This window comes from Vanessa cardui, chromosome 16 (assembly GCF_905220365.1).
Source record: "Vanessa cardui chromosome 16, ilVanCard2.1, whole genome shotgun sequence".
Classification (NCBI taxonomy): Eukaryota; Metazoa; Arthropoda; class Insecta; order Lepidoptera; family Nymphalidae; genus Vanessa; species Vanessa cardui.
In genome coordinates this window covers 6541171-6558586 of record NC_061138.1, presented here as the reverse complement: position 1 = coordinate 6558586, position 17416 = coordinate 6541171, and the positions used below count along the sequence as shown (strand labels likewise).

The 17416-nt window shown below is 31.7% G+C and overlaps 2 protein-coding genes and 1 non-coding gene across 3 annotated transcripts; 2 read left to right on the top strand and 1 right to left on the bottom strand.

Annotated features, from left to right (window-relative positions):
• Positions 1-1016: 1016 nt before the first annotated feature.
• LOC124536103 (histone deacetylase HDAC1) lies at positions 1017-7013 on the bottom strand. Its single transcript, XM_047112547.1, has 11 exons — positions 6794-7013; positions 6306-6418; positions 5890-6007; positions 5618-5718; positions 5294-5537; positions 4805-4981; positions 4285-4387; positions 3967-4201; positions 3746-3835; positions 3181-3325; positions 1017-1638 (listed from the first exon to the last, which is right to left on the bottom strand). The coding sequence occupies exons 1-11, from the start codon at positions 6840-6842 to the stop codon at positions 1562-1564; spliced, it is 1452 nt and encodes a 483-aa protein (XP_046968503.1). The 5' UTR covers positions 6843-7013; the 3' UTR covers positions 1017-1561.
• Positions 7014-8064: 1051 nt separating this feature from the next.
• Positions 8065-17386, top strand: LOC124536375 (probable ATP-dependent RNA helicase ddx42). Its single transcript, XM_047112905.1, has 11 exons — positions 8065-8167; positions 8327-8389; positions 9375-10424; positions 10605-10843; positions 11610-11788; positions 12041-12214; positions 14807-14862; positions 14956-15897; positions 16132-16364; positions 16551-16729; positions 17144-17386. Coding segments are annotated over exons 2-11 (3192 nt in total). The 5' UTR covers positions 8065-8167; positions 8327-8387; the 3' UTR covers positions 17282-17386.
• LOC124536555 lies at positions 11828-11963 on the top strand. The gene has a single exon (XR_006966892.1). It is a non-coding gene; the product is annotated as a small nucleolar RNA SNORA57 (small nucleolar RNA).
• Positions 17387-17416: the final 30 nt, after the last annotated feature.

Genomic DNA, 17416 nt, shown 5'->3' with positions numbered 1-17416 from the left:
AATTTGTCAGCCATGCCATAAAACAGAAATCATGTTTAGTTTTAGATGAACCGTGATACATAATTATTAAATACTATTAACATATACCTAGGTATTGATTCAAAAGTATATAACAACTCAGTTCCCAGTCAACTAAGGACATATTTAATATACATGTGTACAAGTGAGCAATTTTTTTGACGCTTATCAAATGTTCAATATTCTGATGCAGTTTAAATACTTTATTTTATAAGGGCTTAAAATATATTCAGACCAACATTGAAGTAACATGTGCATACACTATATCATTAGTTGTCACAAGGACACAAATTGAAATACAATTTTAAAAGTAACTAAGATATCACACAATACTATTTAGGTTTAAAATTTAAATAAACAATTAGAAAAATGCTTTTAGAACACAGTATGAATTTAATTATTGAAAGTTTTATTACATATATACATATAACAGAATTGTAAATAATAAAATATTTTTGGGACATTTGCATCACAACAGTGATAAAAATCTATCGGTCTGTGTCTGAATCATACTGAAACAATTGAATGAGCTTTTTGGTCTTCTGGATAAATGTATACTTCTTAAATTAGTAATTGATGAACTTCTTTTTTATTGCCTAAATTTGCATTTCATGTAAAGTACATAAAGTCCCAATTAAAAATCTTTTAATGTGTCTTTTTATTAAAGAACTTGAATAAAGAATATTTTCAAATTCAAACATTTATGTGGAGATTATCAATATCCTTCAGTCATATTTTATGACACATCCAATTCTGTAAAATAATTATTTTGAAATGTGAAACAGACCCAATGATTTGTTTAGATAATTTGGGAACCTCTTTAGTTGTGTGTTTATTAAAATATGACAATTTCTTACAAATAACAAAAGCCTAATAATAAAAGATTTAAACCAAAGTCATGGTCTGTTAATTTGTAAAATGTGTATCTTTACACAAATTCACATTTTACAAATAAATTTCTTGATCTGTTAAGGAACATTTAGTTTTGCCATTAAATAATATTTCAGACTTAAATGCGACCTGTCTTTCTTAAACTAGCTAAATATATAAAAAAATCTTAGAAAGTATCTTAAAATTAGAGATCACATTATCCACAAGTTATTTTTTAATATTGAATAAAAGAGTAGTTTAATTATGTATATTGTGTTGACGCATTATTTACAATGAATTTTATGATTAGGTAGGGCCTCAAATGTATTTTTTTAAATGTAGTCCCATCTAGATATGATCGTTTATTTTGGTGCCTCACATTCGCCTTGACAATCAAGACACTACTGTCGGTATTCTGTTGCATGTCTGTGGTTTTTGTGATATCCTTATTCAGTTTTGTAGTTAAAAAGTCACTTATCATTTAATTGTAGCCTAACTAGTGATGACACTCACTCTTATTTGCTATGCACTTTCCGAGTCAATAAAGAAATATTTTCACAAGAAATACGCTTAACATTTAACACATTAGCGCACACACCTGTGTTCAAAAACCATTAGTGGAGTTCAGCTGTATGCTGATTAATGAACTTCCTGGAGTCATTTATCGCACGCATCAGGCATTCGGCGGCACCTCTTTCTTTGGTTCTTCCATATTGCTTATATTCTTTACATCGTCTTTTGTGTCTTCAGCTAAAAATAAGAAACCAAATGAATAAACTTTTCATAGTACTAAGTAAATATGTTAATCTAAATACACAACCGATTTTAAAGACTTAATATATTTTGTAGGTTTGTTTACTTCTTAATAGTGATGTGCCGGATATCCGTATCCGTATCCGTATCCGCGGATATTCGAGGCAGAAGAAAGATCCGTATCCGTATCCGAATCCGTTACTTTTTGGCGGATCTATCTGGCGGATCTATTTACCTTATTAATTTTAAATTTATAGATAATATATTCTTTGAGGCGAAGGGTAAGGCGTACTAGCGACGCCAGTTGCTGAGATTGTGACGGTCCACAATTACTAAAAAAAGATTCGGTTTAGTAGCTAACAATTTCCAGCAAGTGGCGTCGATAGTGCGCCTTACCCTTCGCCTTTAAAAGGCCATTAGGTAGAAATAAAAAACTATTAAATTCAATACGGATATTTTTTTATTTCTTAAAATCAAATATTTGGCTCCTTTATGTTGCAATCTTTGGCGTAGTTATCATATTTATCATTTATCATTAGTTATCATACCAATAGTATATAACTTCAAGGTTCTAAATAAACTAGCTTTTTAATGAGATCAGTAGTATAAAAAGTTATGAGATCACTTTTAACTAACAATAAAAAAAACTTAGATCTTCGTAATATTTTAAATTCGAATTAAATAATTATAATCAACAAAACTAGTACTGCGTGACACATACAGTGTTAATGTTAGATTAAAATCACAATGACAATTAATGAAACTTAAAAAAAATTATCAGTCATAATTGAAATTAAGTAATGGTATATTATATATCAGTAATTTGGCAGCTTTGTCCCCCAAAAGTCTGTTACGATGAGGATTATAAACAATTCCTGCTGCACTGAAAAATTGCTCACTTGGAATACTTGTTGCAGGTGATGATAAATATGTACGAGCAATGTGACTAAGACCTCCAAACTTTTTAGTGTTAATTTCCCAATACTTTAGTTGGTCTTGATCTCTTGGTAATCTCTTTTCTGACATATATTCGATGAGCAAATTAGCTTTCGTATCTGATATATGATTTTCAGATTGCTCGTCGTCATCATCACTATCTAACATATTAGCAAAAGACTCTTCGAGGCTCGTGCAATGTTCTTTTCTAACAGTAATTGATTTATCACTGATTGCGTAAAAAAGTTAAGATCCGTATCCGTATCCGTATCCGCGGATCTTGACAACAAATATCCGTATTCAGATCCGTATCCGCGGATCTACATTTTATACGATCCGGCACATCACTACTTCTTAATAACACACAGTGCATTAGTAAGATAATCTTAAGTCATGTTTAACCCAATTTTTAGTTTAGTTTATGAGTTGAGGCACAATCATAAATGGCATAATATAGTATGACAGTAAAGTCATGTAGTGTCCAGCAAAGTAGATTAGATAGTAGCAACAGCAGATTAGATAGGAGTAGAGAGGCGATTGACAGGACCGAGGCTAGAGTAGACTAGAGCTAGACTAGGTAGTGCAGTGAAGGAGAGGTCTTACCTTTGGCGTCGTCCTTGGCGGGCGTGGCGTCCTTGTCGAGGCGCGGGCGCTTCCGCTGCGGCGCGCGGTACGAGCGGTTGTCGCGCCGGCCTTCGCCCTCGTCCTCGGAGTCCGACAGCTCGCCGTCGCCGGTTATACGTTTGTCCTGAACACAACGACACATTCGTTGTATTTAGTGGGCGTTGATAATGTTTTTACCATATTAAGATAAAAACTATAATAATTTACAAATCATAAAAATATATAAAATCTCAATCAAACAAATCAAAAGTATCTATATGTAAGATTTTTGGATCAAATTAGAGATATTTGGTTTTAAATCTAAAATAATGTGAAGCATAAAATTCTCAAAAGTTAAAACTTAAACCCTCCTAAAAATTGTGAAGAGAATTATTATCTAGTTTTTATTTATTAAATTGGATATAACTTCTTCTTAAAAAAAAAGAAAGCGTAAACTACATTTGTAGATGATATAGTTTGGTTTCTGTTAATTCCTAATAAATACTTGCTATGTCAACAAATTACTGTATCTTAATAACTTTTGTAAAAATAATATGATGGATACCTTTTCACTTTGGGGAAGTCTTTCATCTTTGTCAACCTTATCTTCATCTTCAGACTCATCATTTACAGCATCTTCTGGAATGGCTTGTACCTACAAATATACATTTCTCATAATCATTCTTTGACTAAAGAACTTTGCTAAGTAATTACAACATACACTGTTGTAATTATTAGAAATCATTAAAAAAATACATATTTGTAGTAAGCAAAATATTTATGTACCTGTACTCCTGGTGCATGTGGTAACATCCGTAAATTTTCAAACAGTCTATTCTTAATTTTTTCTAAATATTCAGGCGTGTTTTGATTAGACATGTTACTTGGAGATATGTGTAGTTTGAAATCAGGTCCGAAATATTCGAAATAGTCATTGTAAGGCAATTCATTTGCTATTTCTACTCCAAGTGCAACTGAAGTCTCATACGTCCAACAGCGGGAAACATTGCGGATTGTATATCTAAAATAATGTTATTATATGCCTTAGTTACAGAATTGAACACATCATCAATTTATCATTACATAAAAAATATATATACATACCCTCCGCCACCAACAAGTAAGAATGGAAGTCCAAATCTCTTCACCAACTCTACACATCGTCCATGTCCACGAACAGTCAGATTGAAGCAACCCAATCGGTCACCTAATTCAAACATAAAGTATATTAAGAAATATTCTAAATTAAAACGATTTTTCACTTATACATAATTATCACTGTTATACATAATTAGTCTTTAGTATATTAATATATGAAACAAAATCACATACATTATTCTGATCCCAATGTAAGTAGCTAAAGCACTTGTGTTTTGGAAAATCAGAAGTAACAAAGGTACCACAAACACCCAAACCCAAGATAACATAGAAAACTAATGATAATCTACATTAACTCGGCCGGGAATCGAACCCGAGACCTCAGAGTGGCGTACCCATGAAAACCGGTGTACACACCACTCGACCACGGAGGTTGTCACTTGGAGTGGAAATAGCTGTTGGGCTATGTTCAATGTGCTATCTTTTTTTTAAATTGAAAGTACTTGAAATTAAGCAGAAAAATTACCTGTTAGTGAATCTGCTCCACACTGCAACACTACTGCACTGGGCTGGAAAGTTTCCATGACCTTAGATATTATGGGCACGAAGATAGACTCATATGAATCATCGTCCATTCCATCCCGTAATGGTATGTTCACTGCATAGTATTTTCCTTTGCCAGCCCCAATATCTCGTAGATCACCTTAAAACATTCATAGTTTAGGAAACATATTAATATAAACACGCCTTATTTTATAGTATTTTTACCCAAAATAAAATAAAATAGTAAGTTCTATCTTTTATGTATATAGAAAATTTACTATTAAATGTTTTTCTTATACATATGATACAATTTTTTGTAAATTTTTTCCATACAAAATTTGACTCAAATAATTATTTATCCTAACTGGATTTTTGTAAATAAGAGTACAATTATTATTTCTTCAAATATTAATGTATTTAAATGTTTACAATGAAAATTTAGTTAAATAAAAAAAATCTGTATTATAATTACCTGTCCCTGGGAAATATTCTCCATACTTGTGAAAAGATACTGTCATAACTCTGTCTGTAGTGTAGAATGCCTCCTCCACACCATCACCATGGTGCACATCAATATCAATATATAAAACTCTTTGGTGGTATTTCAGTAGTTCCAAAATTCCAAGAACAATGTCATTTACATAACAGAATCCTGATGCTTCTGATTTCTTAGCATGATGCAGTCCACCACCCCAATTGATGCATATTTCTGAAGCCTGCAATGTATTTTATGTAAAATAAACAATATAATCACTTGATTTATAAAGCTCGCCATAAATATTTATTATAGTCTTACCTGTTTATTTAATTTAACTGCAGCTGCTACCGAACCACCAGCTGAGAGCTGACAGAATTCATATAACCCATCAAACACTGGACAGTCTTCACCGACATTAACTAAAAAAGTTAAAATTGGCTATTATTTGAAACATAAACTTTTTCCTAACTTATAACTATTAAAAGAATGTCTTTTAAAGGTTCCTAAAAGAGTTATGCATTGAAGAATTTTATTAACAGATTAGTTTGTTTTTATATTATTGGTGAAGTTTATATGAAAAATATACTTACATCTTTGCATTTGTTTATTATATTCAGACATGTTGTCTGGTCTGATCGATCTAAGAAACCGAATATAATCATCTGAGTGGAACTTGGTCATTTCGTCAGCTGTGGCCTTATGTGGTCTCTAAAAATTAAAAAATATTTAATATAAAAAGTTTTAATATTTGTCTTGTGATATTAAAAGTTTATTTGATTCATAATTGATATTTGATTAAATATTACTATATTTAATAATATTTTAAAACAGTAATTCTGGTTTGTTTATATATTTCTTCAAAGTGAATTCTATTAGTGTTTCGTCAATATTTAACACAAATCAGGTGAAGATATGAGATTAATGGAAGTAAATTATTTTAGCGTTATAATAACTATTATTTGTTCGATAGTAAAATATATTTATAATCATTTATCATTACACTTACATATATTTCCATCTTCCTGTAAAGTCCATAATTTAAAAGTAAATTGTGAGTCATACGTATACGATGAGGTTTCATGGGATGGCCTTGTCCATAATAATAGTTTCCGATGTCACCTAAAATTACAATTCATTCATAATTTCAAAAACTTATTCACTTACCAATTTCAACTTCTTAAGAAAGTATTACTCAGTTCTTTTTAAAGCTTGACATATTGTAGTCTGTACTATATACAGTAAAATGAGAATAAATTAATATCCACCAATAGCGTTGCAGATTGAAGTACAGACGCTTCGAAATGATGCAAAGCACACCCTCATAAAATTGTTAAGACGAACATGTCACAAAATGGCATACAAATTTATGGAGATATTCATCGAATATAGTTATTAATGTAAGATAACCAAGCTATACGTCAGAAAACTACTTATTAAGGCAAAAGTATATCGTAAATCGATATATTGGCGCGTAACAAACTTTGTAATACTTACTATCATAGTAATAGCACACTCTTTTTTTACTATGTGGTTGCATAGCCATTGCGTTAATTTTAACAAATTATTTATAAAATATTCACTAAATTATGTTATTCTTTAATTTACACTATAAAATAAAACATGAAATAAGAACTTGAGATGCAAGCATTTACTTTCTTTGACTTGATCCACTAACTTCAGCAATCAAACAGTTCATTCAAGTTCATTCGTATCTCTCTCGTTCAAAGCGGGTGAGCGATATAAGTGTTGTGGGGGTAAAACAGATTATAAAAGTACAGACATTGATGTGAGGCAATTGACGTGTCAAGAAATTAAACAGTGTGATAAAAAATGTAATGACATAGTTAAGTTCTAAATCATTCCGACTGCGTCTTACTCGAAACTTTTTAAATGTAGAAGTATAAATCTTATCCCTCTCTCTCTCTATTTCCAATCATATATTTCTGTTTAGATTTTTCATTTTTCTGTCAACTATCACTGTCTATGAGTGAGAATTTGGAGTAAACCAATTGAAATGTAGGCTCGAAGACGTAATTTAGTGATGCCGGTGAAAAACTGTTTAGACCGTCGACATAAGACAGACAGACAGCACTGTGGTTTTCCGTTGCAACACTTTATTTTTAATTTCTATAAGTTGAAAGCCAAAGCGTAATATTGTACTAGTAATAACACAATTTTTGAAAGTCATTTTCTTAGATTATTGTTTAGGGTATATTTTTTAACATGGGTATTTAATTGAACTGAAATAAATCAAAAAACCCTTCTCCTAGCGTTTGAGCTCCTCCGGTTTCCTGTTACACACTTCTGTCCTATTTCACAAAGTAAATCCAACAGATTGTAAGAAAGCGAGAGAAAATGTTACATATAACAACAAAATCTTTGCTTATATTATTTAAGCAAACATTTATTCCAGATATTAGTTGTACTTGATTGCATTAATATTGATTTAAATTATGTATAGTGATAATTTATTCGGAATGTACATATTTATAGAATATTTAATATAATTTTATGTTTTGTTATATTTAAAACAAGTATCTAATTGTAATTTTTTCTGTGATTATATCTTATCTAATATAGTACATAATCTAAATAATGAGCGACAAATAAAATAAAATTAATAATTTGTATTTATTAAATTGAAATTTGTTTATGTATGTAAAGATGATAAATAAAAAGGAACTTAGTACTTATTTTTTAAAATACATACTTTACACTGTGATAATGAATCATTATTCAAACCATAAATTTACAAAGAATGAACTAAAGTTTCGTTCACTCGTTTCAACTTTCAATCATTCACTCCTCATATTTCAGACATTTCAGTGTTAACGCCATTTTATCTCTCTTGCTTAAGCAGTGGTCAAGGTGAGACGTGCGCTCTAGTGACTGTGTTATTAATAAGTCTTCTTTTACTTAATTCAAATACATGTGTTTTTTTGTTTAAAATTAAATAATTATATCAAACAGTTTGTAAAAATAATTAAATTCTATCTCATTTATAAAACGTCATCACCATCTTTACAGAGACCCTGCTAAAAATCTACCAATATCGAGATCATCCTGCAGACATCAATAAAAAAACAAAATGTAAGTATTAAAATATGTATTATACTCCCGCTTAAGACACGTATTTTTTATATTAATCAAATGTTCTTTAAAATTTAACATATCAGATTCGCCGCTACGGTATTGATTTTTAATCAATACCACGTTACCTGCCCTTTCCTTTTGAAACGTTTCACAATTATCCTTTTTTTTGGCGTAATTTTAGTTCGTTTATGGAGCAAATTATGCCAACATCTTTATTTTAATAATTCAACAGTCAAAAATTTAGTTTCACCTTTCCTGTTTCCTATTCACCGCCATTTTGTAATAGCATGAGGTGTGTCGTGACATCTCTCTTTGAGTAACTTATACCTGGACAAGGAATAGTAATGATTAATTTGTCTTAATGTTCAGTCCCCCTTCGATGAGGTGGACAGAACACATGTTTTGCGTATGATGAAATAATTTTTTATCTTAAATTTGGTAACTAATGAAGCAATTGAAAGAAACTCAACGCGCATGTCAGAACTGTAAATTAATCAATACTACCGCGTGCTCTACTTTAGGTCGGACAGCGGTTTCAATTACAAGACGAGATCCGCCATTACGATTTGATAATTTAAAATTTTCTATGAATGATGTTCTGTAGGTACATGCTTTATTGTTGTTTATTTTTCTAATGTAAAAGTATGTATGTAAAGTGCCTACAAATGTTCTAATGCCTAGGCTAGGGCGTACTCCCCATTAAGGAGGAGCTTATTTTACCACTGCTCTATTGTGAGATGCGAGGTTAAAAATAAAGTAGTATTTAATTAAAGTTAGCTACGTGGCTTTCCTTACTAGGATTTTGTTTACCGCCGTTTGATAAATTTTCAACACTAATTATGCACATGAAAATTCAGTGGTGATAGGCTTTGATTCCCCTAGGAGCGGTTAAGATGTTGTACACGTTCTAACCACGATGCCATATGGCCTCGTTGTTTCTCATTAAGAGATAAATTATACTTAGCTTTTTCTATTCTTTCAGGTCTAGCAACTGGAACAATAGCCGTGGTGAAAACGGTGGTTCCAAATTTGGAGGAAACAAATTTGGTAGCAACAACACATCGAGATTTGGGAATGGTGGCTCCAAATTTGGAGGTGGTGGAGGGAAATTTGGCGGTGGTGGAGGTGGCTACGGTGGTGGCAAGAAAGAATTTTCGGGCGGTCAGAACATGAGGCGTCCAAATTGGGATTCTTTGTCTCTGCAACCATTCAACAAAGATTTTTACAATCCACCTCCATCAGTTCTTAATAGATCACCATATGAAGTAGAAGAATACAGAAATGAACATGAGGTTACTGTTAGTGGAGCTGAGGTTCCAAACCCTATTCAGCATTTTGAAGAGGGAAATTTCCCCGATTATGTCATGTCATCTATCAAAGGGATGGGTTACAAAGATCCAACACCAATCCAAGCACAGGGCTGGCCAATTGCTATGTCGGGAAAAAATTTGGTTGGTATTGCACAAACTGGATCGGGTAAAACGTTAGCCTATATTTTACCTGCCATTGTGCACATAAATAACCAGCCTCCTGTCAGACGAGGTGATGGTCCCATTGCTCTTGTGCTAGCACCCACTAGAGAACTTGCACAACAGATTCAGCAAGTAGCCACTGACTTTGGCAATGCAGCCTATGTTCGTAATACTTGCATATTTGGAGGTGCTCCTAAACGTGAACAAGCGCGTGATTTGGAAAGGGGAGTGGAAATTGTTATTGCCACTCCTGGACGGTTAATTGACTTCTTGGAAAAAGGCACAACTAATTTACAGCGGTGCACATATTTAGTTCTGGATGAAGCTGACCGTATGTTGGACATGGGTTTTGAACCCCAAATAAGAAAAATAATTGAACAAATTCGCCCAGACAGACAAACTTTAATGTGGTCTGCAACATGGCCCAAAGAAGTTAGAAAATTGGCAGAGGATTACCTTGGTGACTATGTACAAATCAATGTTGGTTCAATGCAGCTGTCTGCTAACCATAACATCCTACAAATTGTAGATGTTTGCCAAGAACATGAGAAAGAAAACAAGTATGTATTATTGAATTATAAATTGTTGTATTTATTTTTATATGTGATGAATTTGAATTTAAAATGAAACAAACTTTGATTAAAATAAAGTATTATCCTCTAAGAAGATCTGAATACTCGGATCTTAATGTCATAACATGTTTTATGATTTCTATCTCTAAACTTTCATTTTGATTGCAGATTAAATGTGTTGCTTCAAGAAATAGGACAAAACCAAGATCCTGGAGCAAAAACTATAATTTTTGTTGAAACCAAAAGGAAAGTAGAAAATATAACAAGAAATATTAGACGATATGGATGGCCTGCTGTTTGCATGCACGGGGACAAAACACAACAAGAAAGAGATGACGTCTTATATCAATTCAAGCAAGGACGTGCTAGTATACTAGTTGCAACTGATGTTGCAGCCAGAGGATTAGGTATGTTTGAATATAAAAGATTAAAAAATTTAAGTTATATTGGATTTTCATATTGACTTATGAGACATTATGTTAAACAACGTAACTTAAATAAAATGTAATTTGTTTTATACTTTCAGAGGCACTGGCGGAAAGTTATTGTGTTCTGTTTGACTATTACAAAATATTGAACAAGTTACTGCACTGGATTCGTTGATATGATCTAGTCTGATGCAGTGGTATTTTTTTTTTGGAGAATGCAATAACTCGTCATAAATGGTGCCTCAATGTGCCTTTCACTACAACTGGACCCGCGGCCGGAAAGCTGGAAAGTATGTCCGTGATTTCGGATACACTTGAAAGTTGTTGAAAACCTGGTGATGCACTACGAAATGTTGAACAATTGCTAATAGAAAGATAGAATTAGAAGTGCATTGTTGAAAAACTTGACCACAAGTTGAACTGATCGGCAAAAGGTCAAGGGTTTTCTGTTTCGGCCAAATTGGAGTTTTCAAGAGGGCAATGAAAATTATATCATACTACTTAAAATGTCAACGCCCTTAACGAGACTCCTGGGTTCTGAGTGAGAGGCAAAATTAGATTTGATACAAATGTGTAACTCATTCATGTAAGTAATACGGCTGTGAGTTACCTAACATATTTGTTTTCAAGAATTCAAATAACTGATTTATTGAAGATTCTTGTAAATAATTATTCTAAAACTTCTATGATCTATAAATAATTTCTAACAAGAATATTCTTAAAAATTTATTTATCCTTTATCTAGATGTGGATGGAATTAAATTTGTTATAAACTTCGACTACCCTAATTCATCGGAGGACTACATTCACCGAATTGGCAGAACGGGACGATCAAAATCAAAAGGAACATCATATGCCTTTTTCACACCTTCAAATTCTCGTCAAGCTAAGGACCTAGTTTCTGTACTCCAAGAGGCAAATCAGGTTTGTAGTAATGATTCATTGTTTTAACCTATTTATTTTCCTCATACCTTTGGCATGGGTACGCCTATCAATGACGTGACATGAATGCAAGTATGAGGTACATAAAAACAGCTACATGCCTTCGGTGTTCACATACAATTTTATCTGAATCCCATCCTCAGATGCTGTAACATTGTTATTTTAAATAATAAACTAATCTTTTACAACACTATTTTTATCGTAATTTATACAATATACATTTTGTTATTATAGATCATTAGCCCTCAACTGCAAACTATGGCTGACCGCTGTGGAGGTGGAGGCGGAGGATGGAATAGAAATAGATTTGGAGGTGGCCGTGGAGGCGGTGGCTCATTTAAAAGAGGATCAAACTTCGGCAGGGGCAATGGACATGGCAGCAGTGGTCATAAAAGATTTAATGAATATTAATTTAATAACTAGCTATTATTTAAAGTAGTGATTTTAAGCAAATCCTCATAGGAATAAAACTTAAGTGTGTGAATGTTGTATCTAGAATAAAGTCTAGACTGGTGTAAAAGCAAAATGACTACAATAATTTTACTTCTTGAATTTAAATTTTATTTATTTAGTTTTCCGAAATTAACAGGTCAAAATCATATGAATGAACTTAATTATTTAATTTAATTTTTACTGTGATATTTAGTGAGGATTAGCTGAAGTGTTATTAAGTTATTTGTCTCATCACCTGTCAAAAATATCTATAAGCAATTCTACAGCTGTTGCAGATGTCTGCCCCAAATAAGATTCATTCCAATTCAGTTATCTGGTAATAAAAAAATTAATAAATTAAAATGACTTTCATTTATAACTGTTTATTGTTTGAAATTATACTATTTTACGCCTATCTATTTTATTGAAGAAATTAGTCAAATTAGAAAAATAACTGGCCGTGTTGCAGAGCTATCGACAGTTTACATCGAAAACTAATTTTGAGAGCTATCGATAACTCCGTGAGCAATACTGTTGTCAGCGACAATAGTATTGATACTTACTTTCGTTAATGTTTCATGAATAACACTGATTTACGATTGAATATTGTTATTTCTTTGAAACCTGTCTTTAGACATCAACTGTCTTGTGTAATATAAATTTTATTCTACAAGAAGATACACAACTTTTAAAAATACTTTTTTCATAAATTAAAGAAATACTAAATTCATTATTTCTCTTATTATTCTTTACTGGCGCAAATTTATTATGGGGGCACGTCAGTGCCCCAGCCAAGTCTCGAGCAAAACTGGCACGGCCGTACCATCTTGGAGCGATTCGCGGCTGTTTCGCCTCCCCTATATCTTTGAAGTGGACGAAGCTAGGCGTTTAGGTATTCGGTGAATAATAGTAGGCATTAGAACAAGCTTAAGTTCAAAATTACATGCCTAGTTTAGGAGTGACGGTCGATCAAAGTTACACCATTTTTTCACTCACTGTCTCGGACCGACTGACCGATCATCCAAAATCTAAGGTACTTCTAGCAGAATTAGAAACTTCAAATTTTGCACCAAGATAGGTTTAGCCACATATAAAGGAAAAATTATAAAAACATTAAAAAATAATATACCAAAGAAAACAATTTTATATTTGCGGTTTGGCAAGAACATTGTGTATGGATTCTGACTGCATTATTAACTTTGTTCGTTGTTTAAGTATTCAATTGGATGAATACATACATAGAATAGAAAAGAATAATATAAATGTGATAAAAAGACTAAAATTAATACATAAATTTTATAATTCATTAAATTAATAAAGCTAAACCTCCATGCATCGTCAAGCATACGTGGCCCTTTTAAGAGTGACTTGTTTGGGTGGATTACATTTAATAAACGTGAAGTTTAGTAGTATCAAAGCTCAGGAGACAGCAGTAGCTAAATATAATCGACTTCGAAATATGTATCGCCCAAACTTGTCTTCCTTAGAAGTAACAAAGCCTCAGAGAAGAAACAAAAGAGAAAGAGATAGAATATGGGTTCTAAGCGAAGCAGAAGCCGAAGTCCAAGAAATTATGAGGTCATCTAAAAAAAAAGAAATACACTTACAAACAATAAATGAGATCCCACCAGAAACATTAAATGTAAAAAAATGCCAAGTCTCTCGATGCAGTCTTTCCATCGTAAAAAGTTTTGCGATCTCGTAGAAAGAAAATTGATTTTGTGATACTAATGTTTACGCATGCGGTGTGTGTAACTTTCAACTCCCAACTATTGATAATATAATTATAATTACTAACTATGAAATAATATACATTCTGATTCTAATAATATCAATATTACACGCGCGTTGGTCCTAGCGATGAGTTTAACAAATACTATCGAAAAATTACTGGCTATCGATAGCACACAACATCAATGGTATCGATGGTTTTGGTTTAAACTAAATAATCGTTTTTGCAATAACTAGAATCAGTTGTATAGCTCATGATAGTTATATAGTTAGTTGAAATTTTCAAACATCAAAGGTTGTATTTTAACATGTTTTTGCTTGAAATTGATATTTTTAACTGGTAGAGGCTTGAAATGTACAATGAATATTTAGTTATATACTAATTTTAAGGCTCCTGTATAATACACGTGATTTTTCGTTTTAATTTTTTTTATTATATAACTTAATCAGCTTATTTTTATACAAATATCTTTTTTGTTGCATAAAAATAAGGTTTTAGCTAAAGTTATTTTTCACGCAAGCATCGTAAAATTATTTGGTCAATTTTACAATATTACATATTTAATTAAAGATATAAAAATGAATTGTTTAAAAATAAATATTGTCTTTAAAAATAATAAAGAAATCATAGATTTAAGTTATAATTTCATCTTTTGTATAACTTTACTAGTCGTCTGATACTTGACATTTGACAATTGATAGCGGAAAAAGTGGTAGTGTCAAACTGTCAAGATCTTGTAAGAAAATAAAGAAATGCGGTCACTAACTTGAATTCAGAGGGATAAATTGTTTTCATGGTATAATACTAATGTAATTTATGTCCAATATTATTAATCTATCATGGCTCTTAATGTTTTAAAAAGTTTTTTAATACGCAATGATTTCGTCAAAGTGTAAGTATTATAATTATTATGTCATGTATCTACTTATATAGAAAAAAATACATTTGAGGTTATATTTAAACATGGTTTGTATTTTTTTTGTAGATTCCTCAAAGATGGTAAAAAGGTTTTGCAAAGCAGAGCATATTCAATTGGAATAAGCACTAACTGTAAAGATAAACCAAATTATATAGTTTTACGAAACAATGTAGCAAGAGACTGGCAGTTAACTAGGTTTTCAGTAAGAAATCAATTGTATTCTACACAAACAGCACAACAAAGTGATAGTGAATATTGTAGTGAAAATAATATTACTGTTATCGGAGACGACATACCTAGCCCAATAAGAGACATAGACACAAGCAATCTTCCAGATTATATAAAAAATTTTTTGAAAGAGCAGGACTTTACAAAGCCAACAGTAATTCAATCTCAGGGATGGCCTATTGCAATATCTGGTAAAAATTTTGTTGGTATTGCTCAGACAGGTACTGGGAAAACATTGGCATATTTATTGCCTGCAGTAATTCAGTTAAAAGAAAATAAAGGGCGAAAAGGAAGAGGACCAAGGGTGCTAGTTTTAGCGCCTACAAGAGAATTAGCAAGGCAGATTGAAGAAGTTGCTAAGGATTTTCAAAAATTGTTAAATATACGGTGCTTATGTATATATGGTGGTGTCAGTAGAACAGGTCAAGCTGAACAGTTAAAGGCAGGAGTTGATATATTGATAGCCACACCTGGTAGATTAAATGATTTTATTAATAGTAAAGTCACAAACTTGAGTCGCTGTACCTATGTTGTGTTGGATGAAGCTGACAGAATGTTGGATATGGGCTTTGAACCTCAGATCCGTGAGGCTTTGGAAGAAGTACCATATGACAGACAAATTTTAATGTTTTCCGCTACATGGCCAAAGGAAGTACAGTATTTGGCAAAGGATTATTTAGGAGAGTTTGTTCAGGTCAATGTTGGTTCCACAGAATTGTCAGCAAATCACAACATTCAACAACATATCCATGTATGTGAGCAAGAAGAAAAGATGAGCAAGTAAGTACAGTTAATCAATAAATAAAAACAAATAAACCACCATTTAACAATTTTAATAATATGTGTATAAATCTAAGTAAGTTTTGTTGTTATTTTATTGTATAATATATATATTTTTTAAATATGTATAGTAAAAATGTAAAATTTTAAACACTTCATAATAACCTGACTCAAATTAATTGTTGTGGTAATATTCATAACACAACTTAAAATTTTTGTTTACATCATTTACAGGTTTAAATCAATTATGCATGATATATCCGGACAAGGCTTTGGGAAACTGCTAGTGTTTACCAATACAAAGAAATTTGTTGACAGTTTGTCTCTTATGTTAAGAAGGAATGGTTGGCCAGCTGCAGGTATACATGGTGATAAGACACAGTTGCAAAGGGATAGTGTTATTAACAAATTTAGAAGTGGTAAAACGAATATACTTGTTGCTACTGATGTGGCAGCTAGAGGATTAGGTAAGCCTTTGAATGTTTTAAGCTTGATTGATTAACAATGAATTGTGCCTTGTGTTGTTAAGAAAGTCTGCCTTCAATCATTAAATATTTACAAACTCTTATCAGTAATATATTTTGTGTAAATTTATTTTATATCCATGGTATCTCTGTTTTTAAAACATTATTAAGATTTTTTGTTATTTTTAGATGTGGAGGGGGTAACACATGTGATCAATTATGATTACCCGAATACTTCAGAAGATTATATACATAGGATTGGACGAACTGGTCGCTTACAGAATACTGGTATTGCTCACACAATCCTTACCAGTGAAAATGCAAGACAGGCTAAAAGTTTAATTGCGGTTTTGAAAGAAGCAAATCAGGTTAGTAGATACATATGTATCAAATTGAATATATATTCATGTAGGCTACATTTTCATTAACATTAATCATTTATTATCCACAAGAATGAATTAAAAATAGTTACTGCAGAAATCTTCACCACATAGAATGGTGGCAAGAATGCTAGCAGTATTTCCATGTTGAATTGAATTCTGATCCTCTGGTCGAAAAACTAAACAGTTTATAATTTTTATGTTAATAAATATACTGTTAAACAGTTGATAATTTTAATTAAGTTTGAAATTAATTGTATCATAACATGAAATTGCTTGAAGGCTAAATATATTGTCACTAGTGTTCATACTATGTTAGCTCAGGTGAGTGATGGATAGTTGAAACATGAATTTATATTACTAAAACTTTCATTTCTAATGCTTTTTTATTATATTTCACAGGAAGTTCCAGAGGTCTTACATCAGTTAGCCAAAGAAAATGTGAAAACCAAATATCAGCACTCCAGATACACTCCAAACAAGTACAACTCAAATACCAATAGAAAATGGAATAAATTTCGTAGCAATAAAATGTATTAGATACTTTGGTATCAGTTATTTGTTAAGTGTGTTCGATTATGTATCAAAAACGGAAAAAATAAAGTGTAATTTTTGAATAGTTATGCATTGTGTTAGAAGTAAAGAACGTAGACCACAGAATAACTGTTTTTTTTT

Coding starts and splice junctions, on each gene's coding strand:
- LOC124536103 (XM_047112547.1), bottom strand. CDS start 6,842: ATGGCTATGCAACCACATAGTAAAAAAAGAGTGTGCTATTACTATGAT. Junction 5,538..5,617: donor CAGTTAAATTAAATAAACAG/GTAAGACTATAA, acceptor AATACATTGCAG/GCTTCAGAAATATGCATCAA. Junction 4,388..4,804: donor TGGAGCAGATTCACTAACAG/GTAATTTTTCTG, acceptor TGTTTGAATTAG/GTGACCGATTGGGTTGCTTC.
- LOC124536375 (XM_047112905.1), top strand. Junction 15,898..16,131: donor CAAGAAGAAAAGATGAGCAA/GTAAGTACAGTT, acceptor CATCATTTACAG/GTTTAAATCAATTATGCATG. Junction 16,365..16,550: donor TGTGGCAGCTAGAGGATTAG/GTAAGCCTTTGA, acceptor TGTTATTTTTAG/ATGTGGAGGGGGTAACACAT.